Source organism: Podarcis cretensis, assembly GCF_951804945.1.
Source record: "Podarcis cretensis genome assembly, chromosome: 4".
Classification (NCBI taxonomy): domain Eukaryota; kingdom Metazoa; phylum Chordata; class Lepidosauria; order Squamata; family Lacertidae; genus Podarcis; species Podarcis cretensis.
In genome coordinates, this window is record NC_137173.1 from 70349441 (window position 1) to 70377403 (window position 27963).

General features: G+C 42.5%; 1 protein-coding gene across 1 annotated transcript in view; it reads left to right on the forward strand.

The window, feature by feature from the left end:
- The first annotated feature begins 1052 nt into the window (after nt 1-1052).
- ANOS1 (anosmin 1) overlaps nt 1053-27963 on the forward strand; it is a 91648-nt gene continuing 64737 nt past the window's right edge. The window contains exons 1-2 of the mRNA XM_079972687.1: nt 1053-1560; nt 16579-16626. Of these exons, the coding sequence (XP_079828813.1) occupies nt 1318-1560; nt 16579-16626 (291 nt within the window). The 5' untranslated portion in view covers nt 1053-1317. The remainder of the gene's footprint in view (nt 1561-16578; nt 16627-27963) is intronic.

Here is a 27963-nt window from a genome sequence, read left to right on the forward strand (position 1 = left end):
GTGTGTGCCATGTTATGTGATCGATTATGTAGCATGGGGCTTACCTGCCCCCCTATATTTTTTTCAAGATGGCACCCCTGCCCCCGACAAGACCAGCCCTACCATTAGGTAGGAGACGGTGGATGCCTCAGGTTGCTTGTTTAGAGCAGGGATCAGCAAACTTTTTCAGCAGGGGGCCGGTGCACTGTCCCTCAGACCTTGTGGGGGGCCGGACTATATTTTGAAAAAATAATGAACGAATTCCTATGCCCCACAAATAACCCAGAGATGCATTTTAAATAAAAGGACACATTCTACTCATGTAAAAACACACTGATTCCCAGACCATCCACGGGCTGGATTTAGAAGGTTATTGGGCTGGATCCAGCCCCCGGGCCTTAGTTCGCCTGCCCATGGTTCAGAATGTCAGTAAAGGGATGCTGATAAATAATAATTATAATTGTTCTTTATTTTTACTGTTGGGGAGGGGAGGTACTTGTGGGATTTCGTGTCTCAGGCTTCAAAATAACTCAATACTTGTGGGTTTGTGTCATAGCTGTCAACGTTTCCCCTTTTTAAAGGGAAATTCCCTTATTCCGAATAGGATTCCTCGGAAGAAAAGGGAAAAGTTGACAGCTATGGTTTGTGTGTGTGTGTGTGTGTGTGGGGATCATTTGGCGCTCCACCTCAGGCAGCCCAACTTCCCCTCAGGCCCTCATCCCTTCGAGCCTTTGCCCCTTTGCCCGCGCGCTGCACTTGGCAAAGGTGCTCCGTCAGGTGTTTTGCGCGCGACAGATGCACGCCTGCCTGGAGAGGGGCGCCCTCTTCGCGGGAGCTTCGCAACGCTTCAGCCCATGCCGTGTGCAGCACGGCAGAAAGTTCTTCACCCGAAGCCTCCCGCCTTTTCGACAACGCCAAGCCCCCTCCCCGCCCGCCCCACAACCCATTCCCTCGCTTCAGCAGCACCGCCGCTCGCGCGACCTGCCCGCGGTCAGACACCCCGCCCCCTCCCGCCGCGCTGCCACTCAGGCCTCCCGCAGCCAATCGCGCCGCCTTCTGTCACCCCTCTCCCCACCCCCTCCTGGGAGTGAGGGGAGGGCGGTGAGCTCGGCGGAGTCTGGCGGGGGGTTGAAGAGAGTTGGATGGTTGAACTTTTTCTCTCGCGCCCCCCCTCCCCTCCTCGCCGAGTTTGCTCCGCGCGCCGAGGCTGCCTCGTCTCGCCTCCTTTCGCCTCAGTAGCGCGCGCCGAGAGCGTCCTGAAGGCGGCTGCTGTCGGGGCTTCGCTGCTCCTCCTGCTCCCGCGCTTCCTTCTCGCCGGCGCGCGTTATACACAAAGCCATGGGGTTTCAGGAGCCCGGCGTGCCTTTGACCCTTCTCCTCTGGATTACGGCTTCTTCCTGGGGCTGCCTGCCCGGAGTGGCGGCCGGCGGCGCTGCTGCTGCCTCCGCAGCCGCCGCAGGAGAGGCGGCTCGCAGGCAGGACGACTCCTTCTCGGCGGCCAGCGTCTACGGAGCGAGGTGCACCTCCAGGTGCCTCAGTCTGCAGATCACGCGCATCTCCGCCTTCTTCAAGCATTTCCAGGTACGGGCGGCGGCGGCGGCGGCGGAGGGAAAGCGCGAAGCTTCCCGGGCGGGAGGGCAGGGCGAAGCCTCTCTCCCTCCGCAGAGACTTGGTTCGCACCTGGCTCGCTCCAACGCGCGCGCTCCTCTCCGTGGGAAGGAAGCGCGAGGCTGGGCGGCTTCAGCCGAGAGAGAGGGCGCGGGAGGAAGGGGACGAGGGGACGTGAGGGGTCGCGGGCGGCACCTGCGCGCAAGGCTGAGGAGCCTCCTTCGCGCTTTACGCGAGTCCCGTGGAACGCGGCGGGATTTGCTCCCCGGGAGACACGCGTAAAGCTGGAGGAGGTGGGGGGGGGGCTCGGGAGGCGTTAAGCGCAGTGAGCGGAGAGCGGCAGTTGCCCCCCCCCCCGATTACTTATTTACACAAACCCAAGGGTCACACACACACACACACACACACACACACACACGTCTCTGTGATTCTAAGGGAGAAGTGGATTCGTGTTTGAATTGACCATAGAACCAGAAGGTGGTCAGTTACTCCGGATCAAGCCACGCAGATCTTGAAGTGGGGCAACAGGGGTGCCTGGTCTAGCAGGGCGATCGCCGAACCTCTGAAAGCAGATTATTTACTCTTTAACAGTCACTCGCAACCCCACTAGCAACACACACAATTAAAAAAACCCACAAATAAATAAGGGCTGACGTCCCCTTTCCTTTCCGCGATGCCTGTTCACGTGTGGGACATATTTCCCATCTAAGTTACAGTAATTATTATTTTATCCGAATGCTCAAAGAGGTCTCTATTCTTTCTAGTGAGTGCGAGTAACTAGAGAGAGGTGGTTATTCTGGATTCACCAACCCATGATAAAAGTTTGTGATTTCCAGTAAGCTTCCTTCTTACTGGAAAGCGTTAAGGCATGCCTATATTGCTTGACTCCTGAAATTGCTGAAAAGGTAGAAGAAGGTACACAGGGGAACCCCTCCCTTGCCCAGTAAAACATTCAGTTCATTCTTACTGGTCCCTTTCAGTACAAGCCTGCAAGTGTCTGCATGAGAGAGAGTCCTGGTAGATGCTGAAGTTGTTCTTACACTTCGCTGTGGTTAAATGCAGCCCTGCATTCTACAGTTGTGTCTTTGCAATTCGGCTCGCAACCGGTTTGCTAGTTTGATTGGCCAAGAACAGTTTAGCTCACAAGCTGCTTGATTCTTTTCAGAGTTCAGGCTGCCTGACTCTACTGAAATCACGGGCTTTAGATGTTCCAGCCTGCCTAACGCTGCATAGGGTTGGGCTGTAAGTTCAGAAAACAGGGCACTTTGAAAAAAGGTGGCCCCTGAAGGTAGGGAGGAAAGAAGTTAATTTCTTATGTGGCTCTCTGCAGGTGTCCCATTTACTTTGCATTTCTTTCTCTGGCAGTTATTTTGATAGCACAGTGTGTGTAATGTAGCTTCTGTGCTTCCTGCCAAAGGCAATGTGCTGGAGCAATTCTCCCTGATCACTCACGTGCCGATCATGTTTTGATTTTGCCTGGAAAAAGAAGCAGGAGACGATAATGGCTCAATTTTCCACCAGTGCTTTTCAGTCCAAAAGCAGCTGAATGGGTGGTGGTGATGTGATAATCAATAACTGTGTTTTCTGTTACCTACCCTAAGCATTTTTGCAGCATATAGTATCTTGTTTCTTATGTATGCACTCCTTTAAAAAGTAGGCAGATTTGATGGTACTGTGTTTTAGGTTGACATTCTGAAAGTATGAAGTGGTAAGATGATGGGACCATAAGTTACTTTATATTCAGAATACATGTGTGTTGGGGAATAGTTTTTCCTTCAGTAAAGCTTTTCTTGATTTTCATTGTTTCAGAAATTCATTTATATAAATGTCCATTGTCAGACCAGAAGAAAAAATATACAACAAAACATCCCTCTATGCTGCCTCTTAGAAAATGGATGTTACATGCAGCCATGGTTTTATTGTGTAGAATTACAAAAACCTCGTACAGAATAGGTACTGGTTTCCTGAGTGAGGGGGTTATTCTTGTAGCCTTCTGATCAGGCTTTTTTTTAATCAATAGAAAAAATAAATCCAGGCTTTTCCTGCCATCACTTTCTATGCTTAAACTACAGTTACTCTAAAAATCCAGATGAGCACAACCTCTGATCATGTGGGGCTAAAAGTACAAGCCTTTATCTTGGCACCTACTCAGAAGTAAGTCTCATTATGCCCAATGAGGCTTCCTCTTATGTAATAGACTACAGGACTGTTGCCTAATTGTATTTTTTTTCCAGTCCAAAGCTTGCTATCTAAATGCACATCTGCATCTCATAATTATATTCCTTGGACCTTTGAATCTTTCTTCTTGTATGGGTATGCAGGAATCTATTAGTGTTGTTTAGTTCTTCTTTACTTCCTGGCAATTCACACCATGGAACAGAATCACCCAGGTATCTGTTCTGCCAGTGCAGCTTGCATGAGTAGTTCTGGGATAACCAAGGCAGGGATAAAGGGCACCTTGTTTAACAAGGAGGCTATTTGTGTGCATCTCTTGCTTATTGCAAAGCGTTCAATCAACAGCGTGGGAAGCTGCAGGGTGGGAGGGATGCAGTGTGTCCCCTAAGGCTACAATCCTATGACCAGTTAAGTGTGCTTAAGCCTTGTTGAAATAAATAGGATGTAGGTGTGTTACAGGGTACAGAGTTGTAGTCTAGCTGTAGAGGGCACCTGCTGTTACATTTATACAGATGTGGCCTCTCCAGATTCTACAACAGAACGTAGCATATCTTGTGCCACAGAATTCTACTTTCATCAATTTGAGTAGATTTTATTTGAAAAATAAGAGCAAGCTGGCTACTGGTAAATCCAATATGGACATATTTATCATATCCATAAGTTCTTCTTCATTTTAAAATTCAGCACATATTGCTGACACAATGACTCAGGAACTCTGATAAATTAAAAGACTCTTGATACATCACGGTTGCTTGGTTTTTAAACAAACCCACTTTAAATACTTTCTCTGTTCACATGTGCTGGTATCCACTTTGTGGGGAGGAGAGTGTAATAACTGGAGTAGGCAGAGATAAGTTCCTGTGCTCATTTTGAAGGGTTTGGAGGAAAGCTATTGTATATAAAAAGATGATTAAGCTTTGCTAACTGGTGGTGGGGAACATCAACATTTGTAGAGTATTTCTCGATGAGCTAAGCTCTCACATTAAATACATGCATAATGCACAACACAATGTATATATGATTACTTATATTCCATGAAGTAGGCAAGAATTACAATACAGACTAGTCAGCAAAGATATGGCATGAGAATACTCTCACTACCTGTGACAAAATCCTGCTGACTCAATGGGAGATCGTACTAAGCAAATGTATACTGTATAGGATTGACTGCACCTGTTTGTATGGTGCACTCTGTAGCACACTTCTAAAGGTTGAAGTAGACTTTGGTCCATTAAAGTTTATGGCATAGTGAGTTTTTTTAGGCTATAAAATGCTACAAGACCTTATGGTTCTTACTAAATAATGGTTATGAAAGGTGTTATTCATCTACTTTTGCATTCCCGCCCCCCTTTGCATTCTTGGGAGAGATAGCCAATGTTAGTCCTACTCAGAGGAGATGTAATGAAATCAATGGGTCTGCTTCTATTACTCTTAGTTTTCATTCACTTTCATGTTTTCACTTATTCTTTACTTGGTTGTTGAGACCTAGAAAAAGAAGAAGATCTGAACCATGAACTGAATGAATTATAATAATTTCCCAGCATCCCATTTGCAAGTGAAAACTAACACATTCACTTTTTAGACAAGCTCTTCACTTGAATGCACAATGTATGTATGATGATTCCAAAGCACAGAAAAGCAAGACAAATCAAAGCAAATCCAGACTAGATGATGAAAAAGTAAAGAGATAGAGCTTGATTGTCATCCTCACTATTATCCTATGGGGCACTTGGACTTCACATTCAAGGAACAATCTGTGGTAGGGCAAGAACATTTCATCTGTCTTTGAAAATGCCTACTTTTGTAGGCAATGTATTATTCTTCACCCAGGTGAACCAGAAAGAAGAAGAATCAAAAGTGCACTCTGTTGTTTCAAGAATGCAGGGTGTATAGAGCATGCGCGCGCACCCCCCACACACTGTAACCCATCTGCATTCATGATTAGTATAGTTAAGTATTGATTAGATAAAGATACACTGGATAAAAATCCAACCCAAAAACTGCCTGCTATGAACATGTCTTTTCTTCAGGAGATATATCAAAAGCTGGAAATTGTTGAACCCAGTTAATTATCCTGAAAGGGGATTAGTTACCCCCACTTTTTTTTTTACTGTTGTCAGTTGGTTGTAACTCTTTTTGTTTTACAGTTTCACTGGCTAAAGGAAGCAATTTACACCAGCCAGTTCTTAGTGAAAGGCCTTTTTATGTGCGTGCTTTCTTGGCATGATTTCTTTCTGAAGTAAAAACTGCTGACAGAATGCACATTGCCAAACAATAGTGATTACATTTTAATTAGCTGGGGTGAAATAAGCTGCAAATTACTCAGTTAGGACTTAATAACTGGCTGGTGTCCCCCCCCCCCATGCAAATCAATTGCAAATCAGTGGCTTTAATCCTAACCTGTGAAAGAAAAATTCAATCCATCTAAATTATAGGGGATTAAATACTTCTAAAACTTGAAGCAGTGGTAACATACAAAAGGCAAAGTGATCTTGTTAATAAAGGTTAAACTTTCTGTTCTCTTTTAATTGAGAAAAGAGAGGAAGTGAAGAGGGATATGGCAAACATAACATTGTCCTTACTACTTGGGATATACAGGTGATGTCCAGGTCAAGCAGGTGTGGTCAGCATTGTTCTGTCATGAAAACAAAGGTAACTTTGCACTGTTACTTTACCATAGCCAATTCAGAAGGACATTTAAAGTGTAAATGATGCTGCAGTACAATAATCCATTACCTGTCTTCAGACTTTAAAAGAAGTGAATGCTGCTATAGCTTGAACAGCAGGACCAACTGTCTTATAGCAAGAAATACAAGACTTGCATGTTTCGTCCTAAGAGATCTCTGATTCATCTGCACCAGTCTTTGATTTACTGTATGGAGACATTGCTTTGAAGGCAGTTACTAAGCTGGTCTCAAGAAGTAAAGTAGGTTAAATGGTGCTTTTTACTGGGCCACAATCTGTAGGGAATAGTATACAAGCTTTGGAGTTTTGTCAGAGCTGGTTTTTTAAAAATAGTTCCATACATACACACTTTTTCTCTACATAAAATGCTCCGGAGGAATGAGATTGAACTGTTTGTGTGTTCTGTAATTGGTAAAAAAGGATAGTTCAACTTGTAGTAAAATACCCCTGTGTACTTGTGAATAGCAATAGATGTGTGGCGCTGCAGGGCAGAGTATGGCAGATTACAGTTAGGAGAAAACATAGCCAAATCTTTGTCGCGTGAAGACGGAACTAGGTCGTGTTCTCTTGTATTAGACATCCACATTGTGCACATGATTTCAGAAACTTCTGTGCACCTTGCATGGTCCAGTTGTTGCTCACATTCAGTTAGCTAGTTGGCATTGGGCCAAGGAGAATTGGGTAATTTTCCCTCTCAGTCCTGAAGCTCACTAGGAAATCTGAGGCCCAACCTGTGGAAGAAGGTTGTTGTGAGGCTAAAGTGGGATAATAATCTCCATGTGTGCCACTTTGAGCTCCTTGGAGGAAGATCAGGAGTTGAGATATATCTACAAGACAAATACAAGGCTATTAAGAACACAGCCATAGCCATAGTTTTCAGCCATAGTTGTTGAAATTGAGTCTCTTCTAAGATGTGAATGGCTCGTACTCTTCTTTAGGGGATGAGATAAAACCAGGGGTCAGCAAGCTTTCTGGGCATGGGCTGGATCACTCCTGCGGAGATCCTCTGTGGGCTGGACCGGCGCAGCACGATGCTGGAAGTCGCATCTACACATGAAATTGCTTCTGCGCGTGCCCAGATACCGAAAATCACGGCTGCGCAGACGCAATTTCCGGCATCTAGGCATGCACAGAAGCAATTTCCAGAGCTGCAGAAGAGAGTCCCCGCACTGCGCTGTGCCAGTTTAGTGCAGCGTACAGGGACTCACCAAGCAGGCTGCTCAATCTGGGGGCGGCTCATGGACCAGCTAAGCGACCCTCATGGTTGCCGACCTCTGGATAAAACCTCTTAATCCCTGCTTAGCTGTGAACCATACTGTAATGTTTCTTGTGTCTAATGACTCCATATATCATTTTTGTATCATACACTTCATAATTTGCTATAATCTTGGGAGCATGGCAATGAAATTCTAATTTGGATTGAGCTGCCTGGTTCTCTGTCATGCATGAAAACTGCACCAACCGTAGAGAAGCTTAAATACACAAGGTACTTTAACACAACAGAACTTTCTGGTTTTGTGGTTGGATGTTGTGTCTTTGTGGTGGTGGTGTTGCTGCTGCTGCTGTTCTACAGCACTTTTAGCTTTTGGGGAAAATATTATAGAAATATCTTAATAAATTAAATAAAAGAGAGGTGTGTGGGTGTGTTTCTTAACTTGTAACAACTCGTTAATGTTTTCCTGTGTAATCTCTCCAAGTAGGCCCAAGACAGTAAAAAAAAAGCCTCAAAGGGAAGCAATGAAAAGGAAAATGGACAATCAACATGCCTGTATTTCATGCTTAATGTTTTTGCTGCTTTTGTAAATGTAGTCACTCTGGCAAGAATGAAACTATTTCACTTCCTGCCATGTATAGATCTCTGTAACTGTGTAACTGTGATATTCTTTGTGGTATCCATATGTAACTTAACCAGTGTCATGGATAGTTCTGTTGGTAGAGAATCAGACTTAATCTCAGGGCCATAGCTTTGAACCACAAATTGGGCAAAGATCCCTGCATTGCAGGGGGTTGGACTAGATGACTCTTGTGGTCCCTTCCAACCCTACAATTCTAGGAAAATTTACTACACTTGTTCTAGATCAGGGACGGGCAGCCTGTGGCCTTCTGGATGTTGCTAAACTATAAATCACACCATCCCTGAGCATTGGCTATGCTGGCTGAGGCTGATAGTAATTGGAGCCCAACAACAGCCCAGCAACAGCTGGAGGGCCATAGGTTCTCCATCCCTGTTTTAGACAAATGGAAAAGTCTGTGTGTCTGTCTAGAAGAGATGCCTCTGGAGAACCTTCAGATTTCAGTGCATTAGGCTTTTATATGAATCTCTAGAGCCATGTAGTCTGCAGAGCATTGCTTATAATGTGAAAAAATAGGAAAGACAGTATTCTTAGCCCATATGCACAGGTGTGATCCAGTTCCTATTCCTGTGTTCTTTATTCCATTAGAGGAAAACCAGACTTTTTGAGAGTGGCAAAGTGCAGATGGATAGACACAGGCAGAAGAATGCTACCTAATAAATTACATTGTGTGTTATGTTGATTAAGTGCTAGGCATGCAGATGCTTCCATATAGAGTTTAGTTGTGTAGGTGGATTTCAAGGTTCTGGAGATAATCCAAAATAGATTTCTAAGATGAAACCTTGGATATTTAAACTTGTTTGTTTAGGACAGACATCAGGGAATCCCTGACTGACTAATGTGAATTTGCTTCTTAGTATTTTTTGGAAATTCCATACCTCCCTTGAATCTCATTTGTGTGTTATTTTTTTTCATTTTGTGTTGATGCTCATTGGGAGTCTGTGTAAGCTTTTACAAGAATGATCTTGGAAAAAGCAAACTTACAGAAGATAATAATTTCACTTGCAAGTGAACCTTGATGCCCCATTCCAAAATGTATGCATGTATTTATGTTTATTTCAACAACTTATATACCCCTTAATATCGTAGTTTCTAAGTGGTGTACAATATATTCTACAAAAGAGACACCCTAGATAAAATCAGTCAAAATGAATCATAAATCAGAATAACATGTAAAGTGCCTGCTAATATTTATTTCAACAATGCATTGTGACTAAGGCTTCACTTTTTCAAACAAATTTTAGGACCCAGAGTGGAATCTGGACCTGCACAGTACTATATCAGAATATGTACTTAAATTCTCCCATGTTTATGTGAATTTGGGTGAAGAACTGGGAGTGGTCAAGCTGTAGAGGAAGAACTTCCCTTTACAGCTTGTCCCTGATCACTGGTCCTGTTAGCTAGGGATCATGGGAGTTGCAGGCCAAAACATCTGGAGGGCTGCAGGTTGGGGATGCCTGCTGTAAATAGTTAACAAACAAGTATGCACTTTCTTAGACTTAAAGTGCTTCTGAACAGGATTTTCCCTATTGTATAAGTTTTTTAAAGTTCTCATAAAACGAGGGAGAGTGCCATTTCTATGATATCATTTATCTGAATTCTATTTTTCTTCTTCTATTTTTCTTCTGAAAGGCAGTTTTCCTAAAAAAAGATAACAACTTTGGTCAGCCCTCATAGCCCTTCACTTCATCAAATCTGGCCCTCTTTGAAAAAAGTTTGGACACCACTGACTTAAGGGTTTGGAAGGGCCTTAAAAAGGTGCTAAATGAACGGTGAATGATATTGAATGTCACAATTGCATTGTGGTATAATTCTACATCTAATATGCATATGCTAATTGAAAAATAGTAATTTATTTATTTATCTGGAACACTTGTACCTTACTCTTCCACCAAAAAGGTCTCCCAGAGTGGCTTAAAGGTAAAGTTAAAGGGACCCCTGACCTTAGGTCCAGTCGTGGACGACTCTGGGGTAGCAGCTCTCATCATGCTTTACTGGCCGAGGGAGCCAGCGTACAGTTTCTGGGTCATGTGGCCAGCATGACTAAGCCACTTCTGATGAACCAGAGCAGCGCATGGAAACACCTTGAGTGGTACCTATTTATCTACAGTGGTACCTCAGGTTATATACGCTTCAGGTTACAGACTCTGCTAACCCAGAAATAGTGCTTCAGGTTAAGAACTTTGCTTCGAGATGAGAACAGAAATTGTGCTCTAGCGGCATGGCAGCAGCAGCAGGCCCCATTAGCTAAAGTGGTGCTTCAGGTTAAGAACAGTTTCAGGTTAAGAATGGACCTCCGGAATGAATTAAGTATTTAACCTGAGGTACCACTGTACTTGCACTTTGATGTGCTTTTGAACTGCTAGGTGGGCAGGAGCTGGGACTGAACAATGGGAGCTCACCCCTTCGCGGGGATTCAAACTGCTGACCTTCTGATCAGCAAGCCCTAGGCTCTGTGGTTCAGACCACAGCACCACCTGCGTCCCTCCCAAAGTGGTTTACATACAATCAAATAGGATAAGACAGGTCCCTGCCCACAGCCGAACAATTTTAAAATCCACGGCACACAAGGCAAAGGGACAGGGAGGGAATGGGGGGGGGGGAATGTCACAATTTTCCTTGCCCTGATTTCCTGTTGTTGAGCATGGATGTCTGGAGTATGTCCTGTGTGATGAATCTGTCAAGGAAGCTAGGACCATCTGTCAAGGAAGCTAGGGAGAAGGACCATTCAAGAATTATTCAGCCACTTAAGTTCTAAGCTTGCATTCTGAAGTGGTACCACCAAGCACCTATAGTAACTTTATTGCCAGGAAATGTAAGAATGGAGGGACACTGTTAGATTGACATTTTATTGGGCATTAATAGTTCTTATATAAACCAATTCCTCCAAGACACTTTCTGATAATTATACCATGTGTTTTTAATTTGGTTCATCCACCAAAAAATAGCCTTAAATGCATGAAATGCATCAGTATTGTTCATCATTTGTATGTGCAATAAATATCTCTACCTAACTTTGTGCTTTAGCTCAAGATTTAGATGCTCTACCTTTTCCATTTGCAGTGATCAATTTTGTCAATTTTGTCAAATACCATCAAATCATCACATGCCTGCAAAAAGCATACTTCATGATCTTGCAATTTAAATCTTTGTCCTTGGGCACTGTGATGAAACAAAATAGATGAGAAGAAGGTTGCTTCTTGTTCAAAAGGATTTTCTTCCATATTCCCGAAGATAGATTTTCTGTCATTCTTGGTTATGAAAAGAAAGGTATTGGAAAAGAACTTGAATGAATTTTTAAACTACTTGCACATTGCCCGGAGGCCTGTAGATATACCACGTATGCATCTGTGGGCAGTAACACTGTTGTGGATTTGGCTGGCTTCATCATGGTGAATGAGTGTCTAGGGCCTTTGTTTTCTCAGGGTTATGTTTTTAATGACTGTGGATGGTCCCCTGAATGGGCAATTCATTTTACAGGATTAGGGTCTCAGACCAGTGCTTTCCAGAGTTTGTGCATGAGTGAGCTGAGTGTGTCTGGCTGGAGCTAGCTGAAAGTGAGAGAGACCTGCACAAGTTGCTTTCTGGTGTTTGCATATAAAAGTATACAATTTGGGATTTGCAACAATATTCCTCTTGCATAACAGAAGTGTTCTTGAAACAGAAACCTATAACAGGGCAGGGAGGAGAAAGATTTTAGGAGGGGGAAAATGTACACATTTGCTTCTTCCCACACTTCTGAAGTCTTTCCTGTTGTTCTATGTCAGGGATGAGGATGTTGGATTTCACTTGCATCAGCCCACAGACAGTGGCACAGACAGAGCTTCATGCTCTGGCACTGGGGGGGGCAAAGAGCAGGTGGGGGCATGGCTGGCGCGCATCCCGGGGGCGTGGGGTGCCACCTGCAGGGGCGTGACACATGTCCTGGGGGCATGACACATGTCCTGGGGGCGTGACGTGCCATCTGCAGGGGCGTGGTGCCTAGCAGGGGGGGGGGAGCTGTGATGGCACCCCACCGGGATTGCGCTGCTGGGGGCAGTGCTCTCCCTCCGCACTCCTCTTCCTCCGCCAATGCCCATAGATAGCATGACCAATGGTCATGAATGATTGTAGTCCAGTAATATCTGAAGGACAACAGATTTCCCATCCTTGTGCTAACTACTGCTAAAGTGCTCAGATTCAGGGGCAGAAAACTTAATAGCTATATAAAGAGATAGGAGTTCCCTGAATTTGCAGAAGCCAGTACTTTTTCTGACAGTGGCCCATTTCACAGCCAAAGTGATACGCATACCAACTTTGATATTAGAAGGAATGTGGGGGCACAACACTTGCTTGCATGTCCCATAGCTGTATCTCAGATATATATTTGGTGTTCATTTGAAAGTCTCATTCCTCATTTTGAAAGAAGTGGAAAAAGACTTACATGGGTGGTTAAAGTTTGATTAAACCACAGAGACCTCAGAAAGAAAAATAATGGCATGAGTGATAATTCGCCTGTAAATCTTACTCCCATTTTGGCCATACATACTAAATAATTTGGGGGGGGGCACTAGGGGGCGCATCAGAAGATGGCTGACAATAACATCTCTCTGACCCACACGAGGTAATTTGGAGGCTGTGATGGGAGTAAATAGCCTCCCTACCCCCCCAGGATTGTGGGGTGGGACTGCCCTTGCCTGCTGTGCCCTATACCACTCCTGAATTTGTGGGGATGGGGGCACTAGGCACAATGCCCTCCTGTGGGATTTCGGTGCTCCTGGACGCCGTCTCTGATCCGCGCCACTAGCTGCAAGAACTTCAAAAGAAACAATTTGGATGAAGCGAATGCACATATTTCAAGGAAGAAGGGGGAGTAAAGACTGCTAACAGAAGAGATCTCTGATAAAACAAGCAGAGTCGAAGGAGCAAGTATAAATCACGAGAAGATACGCAAAGACTTGGTATGGCTAAGGGACTGATGGGGGAGGGGGAAAAAAACCTTACTTTCTTTCTTATATGTGATTAAACAAGAACCCCCCCCCACAAGTCAGAAATGTCATTTTAAAGACTTAAGCTGTGGATTTAAGCCTGTGTGGAGATAAACTTTCGAACCAAAGCATGTTTTGAGAAGAGCGTGGAATGTATAAGGGCTTTGGAATGACACAGTTAAAAGTGCTGTCGCCATATTGGGAAGTGCTGTCGGAGGACTTAAGTCTGAGAGGAGAAATAGAGAAATAGAGCTGTTTTTATATTGTGGGTGAAACTCCTCAGTGGGACTTAAGAACGACAGTTCTGTAATAAATGATGGAAAGAGCGCTGTTATCTATGAAGGCGATGATATATGGAAACCATCTTGATTCGAGGATTGGAAGAACGGAAAAATTCACACAGGATTATTATTGGTGTTTATCGGCTTAAGGAGACTATCAGAAGAGATCATAAAGAAAAAAGAGAAAATATATGAACAAGAGGTGATGTGGAAACAGCAAGATAAGACTGGATAGAATTATGAACTTTGTTTGGACTGATTTGGACATTAACGCAGTAGCAAGAAGATGATCAGAATCCCCCTTCGGATTTTGAAATATGGGTCCCCTCAACAAAATTTAAAATTCGGCTTTGTAATTCGGAATTTATGTAATGTGATTTGATTTGATTTGATTGGCCGGTTAATAAAAATTATTTTAAAAAAATAATAATTTTGCAGGCAAGCAACTTTTGTAGGCTGTTTTAATTTAGGGGTGCCAACGAATAAAATATTGGGAGAGTAGGTTAGCCCCACCCCACAAGATGCAGCACATGCACACCATTTGAATGGCAATGCCCATCAACTTGGGTGGGGCAGCCCCCCCAATATTTTATTGGGGGAAGCTGAAGGAACCTTGGCCCCTAGAAGTTGGCTCCTATGACCTCCTGCCAGTTTTCATTTTTTGCACTTTACATTAAAAGTTAAAATGCACCCATATTGTGAACAGAAATATTTTCAGAAGGAGAGGGGATAGAAAATGGGAAATTTACTCAAAATGTAGCAAAAAGCTAGTCTTCTATTACATTGCTTATAATACTAAGAATTAGAAGACAGCAATGACAGATTCTGAAAGGAAAGAGTTCTACTTTGCCATAGCAAAAGTCTTGCCGCCTTACAACTTGATGCATTAGAGACTGCAGTCCTAACCCCACTTTCCTGGGAGTATGTCCATTGAATTCAGCAGGGTTCCTTTTAAGTAGACATTTTTAGAACTTAAGCCTGTCTGTGGTATTTATGAAGAACCCATTCCCTGATTCTTCCTAGTATTCCAAAGAAGCCTGAATAATTGCAGTCACACCTATCCCAAACATTGGGATTTGAAAGAAATGGCTGCAAATATTGGACTGTGTGCAGAGGTTATGTTCTGACTGAGGCTATAATCCTATGAACCCTTACCCAGGATTTTGAACACTGTGGGACTTGTGTTGGAGGAAATATGTATAGACATGTATCTGGCATATGAGCGCACACAGTTAGCAGGTCTACAGTTGGCCCGCCACTTACACAAGAGTTTGACTCCAAAGGTCCGTGTACAAAGGTAAAATCATGCAAAGTCAGGAACCCCTGGAAGCACTTGCCTGTGAGGTTCAGACCTGCTTACTGGGTTCTGGGAAGTTTGCAAGAGGGCGCTGGGACCCTCCGAGAGCATGGCAAGCAAGGAAAACCTGGGTGTGCAGGTGGAAGAAAAACAAGTAAACAGAGAACAGGGAATGGCAGATTTCCCCTGCTCTCCATTTGTTTATTTATTTTCTCCCTGCAAAAGTTTGCATTCACATATGGAAAGGGAATGCCAGTTGTGGGCCCACTGTAGCATTTTAGTTTAGCAATTTATAAGCAGATGACTTTGCTACATATATTGTTTGTGTTTTGAAATTGTGTTTGAAGCCTCTAGTGTGGTAGCTTTCAAGGCAAGAAGAAGCAGCCTCTGCATTTGGGATATTTATCATGATAGAATGTTCCAGGTGACCAACATATTCCAAAAGCAGGAGTACTTCATCTGATTTAGTGAAAAGAGGCCACCGAGCTGTAAAACTATGCAGCTAGTTGCTACTAATCTGCAGCTGCAATCATTGTTCTCTTCTGTCATTCCTTTATAGGAAGAATAAAGGATTGAAAGCAGTCCATGAGATATTAGTTTAACATTACTACTGGCTAGGTTTTGGAAAAGGAAATAATAAATTCTTGGCTGGCACGGGGACTGCTAAAGTACTTCTGTTAACTGTATGTTATTTATGACATCCTCCTAAACTTTTATGTCTTCTGTTCCTGTCCATTCACAAGCGTTTGCATGAGTCTTATGTTTCACATTTATTTATATGTATGCTTTAGTATATTTAAGATAACTTTATGGGTAGTTGCTGCCAACCAAAGAGCATTAGATTTTAAGATGACACGGTTTTAAGGGCTGAAGATGTAATGTGCTAATGAGGATAAATGTTTATGTTTCTAAATATTTTGGAAGAATCTCCACCTTTAATGTATTTGGAAAGGTATTTATTTGGCCATCCTGACTAGTGTAAGGCATGGTAATGACTCAAGAAGCACCTTTCAAAAGCACCACATGGGATAGTGCACACAATGTCAAGAGCTACAGCACCCTGTCTCTTATCAGTTACGCTTCAAAAAAAGATAAAAAAGATCAAAGGAACTGGGTGGATGAACATATGAATTTTGCCTGCTAGTGCATGTTATTTTACATCTGCTGTGAGGTATATGTCCAGAATTGTATGTATCATTTTTTAAAATAAATAAAATAAAAGCTATATACTAATTATTAGGACTTCACACAACCCTGCCAGTCTACTCTCTGGTTCCAATCTGCAGACCCCAGTCAAGATGAACTGCCCTGGGCCAACTAGGGACCACCCTCTGCACCTTGGATATAGTCCCAAATTACTTTGTGGGCAGGGACCTATGTTTAATAAGGGGGGAAAACCCTAATTAAACACACAACCATGATGGAGTGGGAAAGGAGACATCATTCCTCTCCCTTGACTGAGCAGGGGGTTCTATTCTCCAGGATGTTCATCACAAGTGGCTTATATGTGGGGAATAACCTTGCGAGTGAGCACCCTTGTTGGTCAAGTCAGCAAGGGAAGTTGGCATCACAAAAAATTCTTAGAAAGTCACCAACCTAACCAGAAATGGAAACAAATTCTTGTTTTGTTTTCAGAGTGGGAAAGAGGTACTATGGGAATGCACAGGAAATATTGGCCTAGCCTGAGAAGGAGATATGTCACTAATACTTCTACTTTTTTTTCTCTCCCCCAGAATAATGGTTCCTTAGTCTGGTGCCAGAATCACAAACAGTGTTCAAAGGTATGAAACTTCCTCTCTCTCTCTCAAAGATATAGTACAAAAATGTTATCCATCATTGTACTTTATTGTTTATGGATTGCTATACATTTCATTTTGTTCTAAGCACTACAATGCATTTATTTCCATTTTCTTCGCATACAACAAAACTCTTAAAATGTTGTTAACAATGAATATATGCACTTGCTGTATATTAAAACTTTGTGGTAGCTTCTTCTTCTTCTTCTTCTTCTTCTTCTTCTTCTTCTTCTTCTTCTTCTTCTTCTTCTTCTTCTTCTTCTTCTTCTTCTTCTATTCTGCCCTGTAAGAACTTTCCTGCAGAGGCATAGCAAGCCCAGGTGGTACCCGGTGCGAAAAAATTTTTGGTCACCCTCTCCCCCCCCATCGACAGCTTGGGGTAGGCTTGGAAGTCGTGGGTGGGTGCAAAATGTCTGCCCCCTTTCCTACGCCTCTGCGCCCCACCCCCACAACTCTAAAGTAACCCAAGCCATCGGGGAAGTGGGGAGCTATGCCGCTTTGCTGGGGCGCTGGCAAAGCTGTGAAGCTTGTCCTCTCGGGAGCCACGACTCCTATCCGTCTGTCCTCCTCCCTCCCTCCCCAGTTCACTGTAAAGTGGCAAAGTAGGAGCCGCTTACAGTGAGCCAGGGAGGGAGGGAGGCTGGGAGGGGGGCCCATGGCTCGTTGTAAGCGGCTCACGCTTTGCCGCTCAGCAAGCCAGGGAGGGAGGGATGGGGAGCTGTGGCTCCTGTCCACCCCTCCCTGGCTCACTGTAAAGCGGCAAAGCAGGAGCTGCTTATGGTGAGCCAGGGAAGAGGGATCCCACCGTGGTCTGTATGGTGCTCCAACGGCACCGGTGGCAAACCTCTATGTACAGTGCATGTGTGGCGTCACTACATACAGCACATGCGTGCGACACTGCACATGCATTGTACGTAGCTGTTTGCCGCCAGCGCCACTCAAACGCTGTACGGACAGTGGCGGGAACTTCTGCTCGTGGCTACAGCCATGAATGGAGGATCCTTCACATGCGGCTGGGGCGGCAGGGCAAGCACCCCATGTGGTGTCTTCTTGTCACCCTCCCAGACGTGGAACTCGGGGTGAATCACCCCCTTGCCCCCACCTTGTGACGCAACTGCTTCCCTGTTCCATTTACTTCAATTAAACATCTTGGCTCTCTTCTGTTTGTAATTAATGGGCAATATCCAGTGTTAGTCATACTCAGAGTAGACCCATTAATATAACAGAGCTCAATAGCTTGATTTCACATTTCATACTAAGCCCAAACTATAGTTTAGTGCAAAAAGGCTGGCTCTTGAGGAGGAGATAGCAGCCCCTTTGGCCAATGTTTTGCTTGGCGTGACATCTGAACCCAATTACAAATGATGGTTAAGGAGGAAATAGCCTTGGACAACACACCAAACCAAACCATGACTTAGCTGCTGCTTGGAGCTCAAAAGGCCAGGGAGAAGCAAAGCTCCAGGAGCTATCTTATTTGTGCTGAACAGTAAGACAACATGCAAACCAAGTCATTGAGCATATTCTGAGTATGACTTAGTAGTTGGATACCACCCTGTGGGGTTTTACAGTTGCTTTATTAGAGCTGGATTGTGCCAGTTAATTTTACATGACCTAAAATGTACTTAATATTTATTCTACAAGCAATTCTTGTTCAAGAAAGGAGAAGTGCTTTTCCCTGAGATTATATATTTTATGCTATTCAGTAATTTAATTTCTTTGGGGCTTTCAGCTGGTCTTACTGTTGTCTTTGTGTGTGTGTGTTGATTCTTTGACCCTTGAAAGATTAGAGTGCAAGTGAGCTAATAAGTATTTGATTCTATTGGAAAAGCATCTTGCTAAGTTGCCTGGAGAGAAGCAACAATTATTATTCAGCTTTAGAGGGTCAGAGTGGAACCACAGGGCTTAGCCACTGACTGCTCTTTTCATTCCCATACAATGCGGATAGCGTCTATTCCCTGCTTTAGAATTTTACCTTCTAAACTATTAAACCAGTGTTGTAGAAAAATGGTAGGTAAAACAGTATTTAGCCAAAATTTCCATGATTTCATAATGGTACAAGGACATGCACTGTAATATGCTGAGATCTATATTTAATACGTAGTTGACTTTCTGTAGAATTTATATTAAGTGGGGACCAAAATCCCAGAAGCTCTGAGGTGCTGTAAGGAGTGATATTCAGTGAAGAACTGCCCTGTTTTATGAATTGAGACATTCCATTTGAAACAAAAAGGTACATGGATTTCTCAACAACAGTGAATCTCAATAAGCTGGTGTGTGTGTCTGTGCGTGCAACTGAAATACCTTTTCTGTGATGTTTTCTTTGTGAGTTCCTGACCAGCAGGAAGACTTCAGATTAGACTTCTATGAGTGCTAACTGGAGGAGAAGTTGGGAGAAGGGCTATTTGTTTTGATTAGAAGAGGAACTGGTTTAACGGAATAGCTACTATACAAGCAAGAATGCAAGTATAGTAATTCTATCTAACCCGCTAAATCATATAATCCTGTAAATACAATTCAGCAGTGGACAGCTGGGTGGCATGACTGTGTTCACCTGTCTTCTGGAAGATTTTGCTGCTAATAGGGAGGTAGAGGAGGAGGGGCGAGGTTGGTGTGGTGCAAATGCACTTGTGGGATCAGTGGATTGGCTACACAGTCCATTTGCACTGTGCTGTTCTGTTGCTCCTGCTGTTGCACTTGTATTGCACCGACCTTGTTCCTTCCACCACCTAGTGAGCAGCAGTGACATGACTGACTGGAGGTCAGGTGAACACCGCTTCCTCACCAAGCTGTCTGCTACTAGTATTGATTGAATAAATAATATATTTGCTTAACCTTTAAAGTAAGCCTCCTTGTTTATCTGTCTTACGCCTGTTACTGTTTATGTGTCATTTGGGAAATACGATATTACCAGAAATGGCTGGTAGCAGAAGAAATTAGAGGATTAAGGAAGCAGTTATAGTCCTCATGTAAGATGGATGTTGGTAAGAGTCCTCCACATAAAGGGTCAGTTAGGGAGGTAATCCTCCAAATTTCACAATTACTTAATTTAGTTTGGGATTAGTTGTCATGTCCTTTATAGAATTTCTGTACAGATACAGGATTTCTTTTAAGAAATAATGTTTAACTCTGGTGTCTCCTCCATTGCTTGAGTGATGCAGTTGTGCTGTGAAATAAGGAACATCCATCAAGCTATTTCCCATGTGATGTTCACAAGCGACTCTTTAAATTAGGACTACTAAACTTCATAAAAACCAACAAAGGGCAACAAAGCCTGTCACTGTCTCATGACTGCTGTTGGTAATTAATGTTGACATGAATAGGTTGTTATGACCCAAACCTGAAAACAAAACCATAATGAAACAATGAAAACGATTTCATACAGTCATCTGTTCTTCAATATTGTTTTGTTCTGCATATTCTCTGTCACTCCACCCCCTCTATCTTTCTCTCCCTCTCTCTGACACACCCACACACTCACTTTCTCTCTTTAGGTTAAATTGCCACAAAATTGGTTAAAATGTGAGCGGCAGACTACATTAAATGTAAGCATATTCATTGCCCCTGAATTCATCATTTTTCATTCAGAAATAGCCAGCACTGAATGCCCAATCAGGATTGGTACTTGTTTGTGTATGGGGTGTGTGTAGGAGAGCTTGAGCCCTTTACCCTCTTCTGTGCTATACAGTATATTTATTTATATGGGTTGGTATCTAGTTACAGATAGGTAGCCGTGTTGGTCTGCCATAGTCAAAACAAAATAAAAAAATTCCTTCCAGTAGCACCTTAAAGACCAACTAGGTTAGTACTTGGTATGAGCTTTCGTGTGCATGCACACTTCTTCAGATACACTGAAACAGAAGTCACCAGACCCTTCTATATAGTGAGAAGATGGGGAGGGGTATTACTCAGAAGGGTGGTGGGATTGGGTGATTGGCAGGTAGCTGTGATGAGCCTGTTGACGACTCTTAACGACTGCAATAGGTCTTACAGGAAAAAGCAAGGGGTGAGAAGGTGAAAAATGGCTTTGTCATGTATAATGAGATAAGAATCCAATGTCTTTGTTCAGACCAGGTCTCTCCATGGTTTTAAGTTTGGTAATAAGTTGCAATTCAGCAGCTTCTCTTTCCAGTCTATTTCTATTTCCAGCTTCTCTTTCCAGTCTATTATGCCATCAAATTCCAACAGTGTCCTTCAGCTCTCTATATTGAACAAACAGGCCAAACCTTACGCCAAAGAATAAACGGACATAAATCCGACATCAGGAACCACAAGACAGAGAAACCAGTAGGAGAACACTTCAATCTCCCAGGACATTCTATACAAGATCTCAAAGTAGCTGTTCTATTACAAAGGAATTTCAGAAATAGAATTGCAACTTATTACCAAACTTAAAACCATGGAGAGACCTGGTCTGAACAAAGACATTGGATTCTTATCTCATTATACATGACAAAGCCATTTTTCACCTTCTCACCCCTTGCTTTTTCCTGTAAGACCTATTGCAGTCTTTAAGAGTCGTCAACAGGCTCATCACAGCTATCTGCCAATCACCCAATCCCACCACCCTTCTGAGTAATACCCCTCCCCACCTTCTCACTATATAGAAGGGTCTGGTGACTTCTGTTTCAGTGTATCTGAAGAAGTGTGCATGCACACGAAAGCTCATACCAAGTACTAACCTAGTTGGTCTTTAAGGTGCTACTGGAAGGAATTTTTTAATTTTGTTTTGGTTGGTATCTAGTTAGGAAATAACAAGAATGCTGGTTTCTGGCAATTGCTAGCTCTTGTGGCACACGTGTTTCATGGTTAATCACGGAATAGGACTTCTAGTGGCTCTCAAATTTTTTTTTGGCCATTTTATCAAGGTACCTCTCCATGCCTCTCTGTGCAGCGAGTGTATTGTTAGGCACTGGTGGGATGATTTTTCTTTTTCTTTTTAATAATGAGCGATTCGATCACTTAACGATGACCATGTGAACATACTTAGTGAACATCCTTACAAGTAAAAAAAGATTACTGACAAATATCTGTGTAGTGCCAACTCTGTCCTGGAAAGGAACCATTGCTAGGGGTGGGGTGAACAGTACACCTTAAACAACATAGCCATAGAGCTGTTGCCAAAAGAAGTTGTTATGTGGTGAGTGATTTGTGGCTGAAACAAATAGAACAATGTATGGTGGGGTTGTCCTACATAATGTTGTGCATCTCGGACCTGGAATGTGTTTCTGGTGCCTAATTTGAGAATCTGAAGATTTGCAGTATCACAGTTCTTAATGCAGCAAGGTTAATGCAGTAGGTTCACGTGGTATGGCTGGGTTTGCTTGCCATGGGGAAGTCCAGTTTTAGTATAATTTATTGGCCAAGAAAGGATAAGGAGGCAATAGCTGTAGAGAGGGGCAGCATGGTAGAAGACACAGAAGAGAGTAGGAAGCAAATGGTCATGTAAATCTATCCATTAAACTCGACTTCAACATGAATTTTGGTTCTAAGATATTCATTTATTCAGATTCTGCATTGGAGGAGAAAAGTGGCGACTGACTCATGCTATGGTCCATGTGAGGCTATGCTATTCTGCTATTTTTTGTGAATTGCTTTGAGGTTTTTCACAATCAAGCAGTGTATAAATTTTAGGAAATAAATATATAATGTGCATTGAAGCTCCATTTTTCCTTCTGTTATGTTGGTTCCAGACTTTTGGCAAGTCTTAGTTAAGGCAGTTAACAATGCCTAGGGGGAAAAAGAAGGTCAGAATTTAACTTCTGTACCAGTATGGTCTACTATTTCAGGTTTCCCAAATTTTCCCCATTAACAGCAAATATCAGAACCCTGAAGTTGTTGCTGTTGGATTGTTTGTGGATTATGGTAGGCTGCTGAATGTTCTCAAGGATATCTGTATCTTGTCTAATGAAACATCAACTGAAAAAGAGTTAATTAAATCTAAACTTTATTCCATTGAGTCTTGTCTTTGATTTTTCTTCTTCGTTGAATCCGGCCTTTCATTCACAATTATGTACCGCCGTTGATTTAATCTTCTTGTCATCACCTTCAAAGATCTGCATAACCATCATCCCTCCTTAATTATCCATTGCCTGACAAGTGTCAAGTTGTGCTGATTCTGTCCACTCCATTAATACATCTAAGTGTGCATCCCTGTTTGTCAGTTTCTAATAAGATACCTTTGTCCTGCATGGTTGTCTACAGGCTTCTGTACACAAGCACATTTGGATCCCCCAAAGCCCCCTATATGTTAACAGAAGAAATCACGTCTTCCTCAGTACAATAAGCTGGTTATATATAAACTTCATATAATTTCATGCTGTTGTAATTTGCAATCAGTGTAACAACATGGGTGGGAACGACCCCAACTGCTTTTAAATACTTCTGATTAATTGTTATTAAATAGTATTCATTACTACTAAGGGGTGGTTCATAGTGGGCTAACTTTCTTATTTTAGCACTAGCAAGGGTTGCTCATTCCTTTCAGCAACGTAATTTATGAGCCTATAGTTTAGAATTGCAGCTGCAAGAACTTTCTCTGGCACTTTGAAATGTGCATAGGAGACAGAAGTAGCTGAGAACTGTAAACTTCCAGCTCATATATTAAGTTGATCATATGAATAAATGACTTCTGTGAAGGCAACAGGCTACCGCAAGAAGGCCACCCTACTGTGTGAAACAGGCCATTATAGCGAATAAACACTGATGATATGTTTCTGATGGGATGAATTACTTCAAACATAATTAAGTGTGCAAGCATTTTATGAGAAAGGAAATTCTACTTTGAGGTAATTTTTGAATACTGATAATTCTACACCTTTGAATTCTAGTACTGCAGTTTGAGCACAGTTGAAAACTAAGTGACCAGAGAGCATAATTTAGGGATGCCTATTCAGTGGCATTTACAAGGGCTGGAAATAAGTGGTGATACATCATGACGCACCATGAATCTCAATCTGGTATTCTTTTCCTTTTTCTTCTCTGTGCCGACAATACATTGACAATAGTCATTGATTGATTGACCCAATGGCAAGGCCAAAAGGCCATCTGAAGTCTTCAGAACAGAGAGGATTTTGTGAAAGAAAAGCTAACTAAGGATACAAACACAGCAGCCAGATAAACATCATGTTTCAGGGAAAAAAAACCAATTTATTTGTAGAATAGCTCACACTCCAAAATGCTGCTGTGAGCTGTTCTTCAGGCTTCCTACTGGGTTCTTCCCAGAGAGAATGCAGGTGGAAAGATGAGTTAATGATCTAAACAATTAGAGATTTGCTGCACCCTTCCATCTGTCAAAGTCCGCTGAAATAAAAGTGCACAGTTTTCATTTGTGCCTCCAGCATCAAACTCAGCCTGAAATCATGTTGTGATTTGCCCTGCCCCATGGTACTGTCATTCTTATGGTAAGTGTTCTATGTTTTCATGCTGGGAGACTTCTATCAAACATATTAGTGTGCATTTGAGGACTAATGGGAACATTTCATTACAAAAAATACAAATATAATTCTACGAGCAGCCCTTTCTTTTGGAAAGTATGCTGAGTTGCTGTTGTATGGTTTATAAAATTGCATCACAGCTCTAAAATTTTAAAAAAATAATGCAAGGTTGTGACTTTATAGTAGAGCAATGGTTTTAAGTATTACCTGTGAGAAAGTGGGATAAGTTACTTTTGAAATCAGGCTTTATACCAACAGAGAAGAAAGAGAATGGCTTCCTCTACTGGTGTATCTTAATAAAAATAAAAATGCTGATTTATTTAAAAATGTGGCATATTCACAAAATATGTATGAAAATTATGGTAATATGGATGATATTTGAAGTTAGGGCACATTTTACTTAGAATATCTTGGGGTATATTTGCTTAGAATGTGTTTTAGCTTTAAAAATATACCTAAGAAAGCATGTTGCTTACCTTTCCCATACACGCGATGACCTTAAATCAGGCACGTCCAAAGTCTATTTCGGGGGCCTAATCTGGCCCATTGGTCAATTTGATCTGGCCCCCGTGGCAGTAAATGTCCTGGTATAAAATCCTAAAAAAGCTCAACAACTTTGGTATGTCCTGACACATGTTCACTTCATCAAATCTGGCCCTCTTTGAAAAAAGTTTGGGCACCCCTGCATAAAGGAAAACTGCATTCTACAAGCCTATCTTCACTTGTCACTGCTCATGCAATTTGCTATATATAGGGATTTCTTATCTGTAAGAGTTAAAATGTTTTGGGGTGCTTATAAATTACAAAGTAGCAGAGCTGGATTTATAATGCAGCAAATGATATAGATCCTGTGCATATTTCTACTAGCAAAATGGCCACATGCACACAGTAGTTGACTCATTCAACTGTTGCTACCAAGTGTCATGGATTGGCTGGATGCAGAGGAGTGGAGGGAAGCACCAGTTGAGGAACCCCCAAGAAGGCTCAGAGCCAGGAGATTGGTGGTATGATGATAATGAATGATCAGAGGAAGAAGAGGGAGCAGATGGTGAGGAGGAGGTGCTGGAAGCTGAAGAGGCAACATGGTTTAGTGAGCAGGAAGAGTCTGTGGCAGAGAGCAGACCAGAAGCAGAGGCAGAAGAGGAGGCTGGAGAGGAGGGAGGCCAAGAGGCAGTGATGAATCAGGTTAGTGTCCCTCTGGCAGTGGCGAGGACTGTGTGGGTGTGGTGGAGTCTGTTCATCCTATGTGCCTTGCCCTGCCCCAGGCACCATGGAAACTTACTCCATCATTGCCCTAGTCTAGAATGATGGGAGCAATGGTCCAATAGCATCCGGAGCTGCAGAAGTTTCCTATTCCTGCCTTACATTTGACAAAACACATTACAGAATTCCTTTTGTACAAGTAGCCAGAGTTTAGAATCCTGTCCATATCAATAAGTATTAAGATTCCTGCATTTTTCTTCAAGAATCTCTCCACTTTGGAAACAATTGCTAACAAAGAAGTTACCATTAAGCCCCTTCAATGGATGGCTGACTTCAAAAGTGGAAGCATGCATCCTGTTGATGTGATTAGAACACTTGTTTGCTTAACAGTTTCAAACCCTTCTGCCTTGTGCCTATCTATCAAAAGACAATAGCTGGCCATGTTGAAAAACAGCTGCTTTAAACTACCCTTTAAAAGCTGCTCTTTCCCAGTTCTAAATGCTCTTTATGTTTCAGACGTTATTTTCTTTTGCATTAAAAACGCCTTGTTAAATGCAGATGCAATCTATGCTTTCAAGTGTACTTTCTTGCAGTAAATACACAGGAACTTGCTTCAGATGTATTGAAGGATAGGGTGTTTTTACATTACGATGTGTCTGTCAGAACTGAGCTAGTTGTATGTAATTCCCTTTATACTTGCAGTTTCTGTAACCATTGAGGGGAGAAGGGGCCATTTATCATTAAGAAGGATTTGCATTTCATGTTTAGTGACACCCTGCATTTACTCACTGATACAAATTTCCACTAAGATTATATTTTGCAGAGGAAACCACTGGGTGTCTTGCTTCTCTCTTCTACTGAATTATTTGTCCCTGTTTTGATCACTGTATTCTTGGTCTGTAACCGATTTGTTGAACTTAACTTGCCAAAGATAAAGTATTCATTGCTGAGTACTGCTTTTCCCTCGCTCCAAAGGACACAGAATCATTGCTAACGTCTGAATTGTGCCACTGTTGAGGACTAGTAATGTAAACCTCGTAGCTTTTTCCTAATGAAACATCTGAGGCTTAGTTTTACATCTCCAGCTATAGTATATGTGTGTCTGCTCAATAAAGGGATGTGGGGAAAAGTGGTGTACCAAGGCTTTTAAAAAAGCACACACAAAAAGATACTTATTAAGGCTGGCATTTTGAAGCAGTAAATGCTCCTTTAATGTGGCTTTATCTGCTTCAGTGAGCACTGTGTTGAGAATCTGGGATATTCACACTGCAGATTCTAACCAAGCCCCTTTTCCATTCTTTTGAGCAATTTGGGCACAAAAACAATCATTTCCTAGAACTTTTAGCAAAAGCAACTGAACTATGCTGGCTAATCAGCTGTAAATCTTTGCCATCTATAAAGCAGTTGATTAAGTGCCATGTAACAGTAGTTCAATCAGTGCCGAAGCAGAGTTGATCAAACAGATTTAAAGACAGACAGTGCTTTGAGACAGTAGACAAATTAACAGTCAAGTCTATTTCAAAGTAAGTAACAGATTTACTGCGTAAAACTTTTAAACAGCATTCCCATGTCTCTAGTTGCACAGTTTTCCCTAACCTTTGTATGTCTTGCTCTCCGTAATTGGGATTGGAGAAAAGGTATGAAATAAATGGCTCTAGGACTTACAGATGTAAAACTTGCAGAAATTTTGAAGCCATGTAAAAGCAGTGTGTGTGTGTGTGTGTGTGTGTGTGTGTGTGTTTCATCCCTAGGGAAAAAGTGGAAATTTGGGAAAGCATTGAAATATTTTGTTTTGTTTGTCAAACATTTTCATATCACAGGAGAAGTAGGATGTATAACTTTGAAGACTGTCTTCAGAGGGGTAGCCATATTAGACTAGTTTTTGTTGCAAGGGACTAACAACTTCATTATGGCACAAGCATTCTTGAACTACAGCCCACTTCCTCAGATTCATGAAACAAGCCACACTGAACACTGAGTCTCACTTTTGAGGAAACATGGATAATATTGTTATTCGATTTCATCTAGTGGACCAAAATTCTAGTATTATGAGAGAGAAATTTCTCTTTGTTGTTGTTTAGTCATTTAGTTGTGTCCGACTCTTTGTGACCCCCTGGACCAGAGCATGCCAGGCACTCCTGTCTTCCACTGCCTCCCGCAGTTTGGTCAAACTCATGCTGGTGGCTTCGAGAACACTATCCAACCATCTCGTCCTCTGTCATCCCCTTCTCCTTGTGCCTGCCATCTTTCCCAACATCAGGGTCTTTTCCAGGGAGTCTTCTCTTCTCATGAGGTGGCCAAAGTATTGGAGCCTCAGCTTCACAATCTGTCCTTCCAGTGAGCACTCAGGGCTGATTTCCTTAAGAATGGAGAGGTTTGATCTTCTTGCAGTCCATGGGACTCTCAAGAGTCTCCTCCAGCACCATAATTCAAAAGCATCAATTCTTTGGCGATCAGCCGTCTTGATGGTCCAGCTTTCACTTCCATACATCACTACTGGGAAAACCATGGCTTTTACTATACGGACCTTTGTTGGCAAGGTGATGTCTCTACTTTTTATGATGCTGTCTAGGTTTGTCATTGCTTTTCTCCCAAGAAGCAGGCGTCTTTTAATTTCGTGGCTGCTGTCACCATCTACAGTAATCATGGAGCCCAAGAAAGTAAAATCTCTCACTGCCTCCATTTC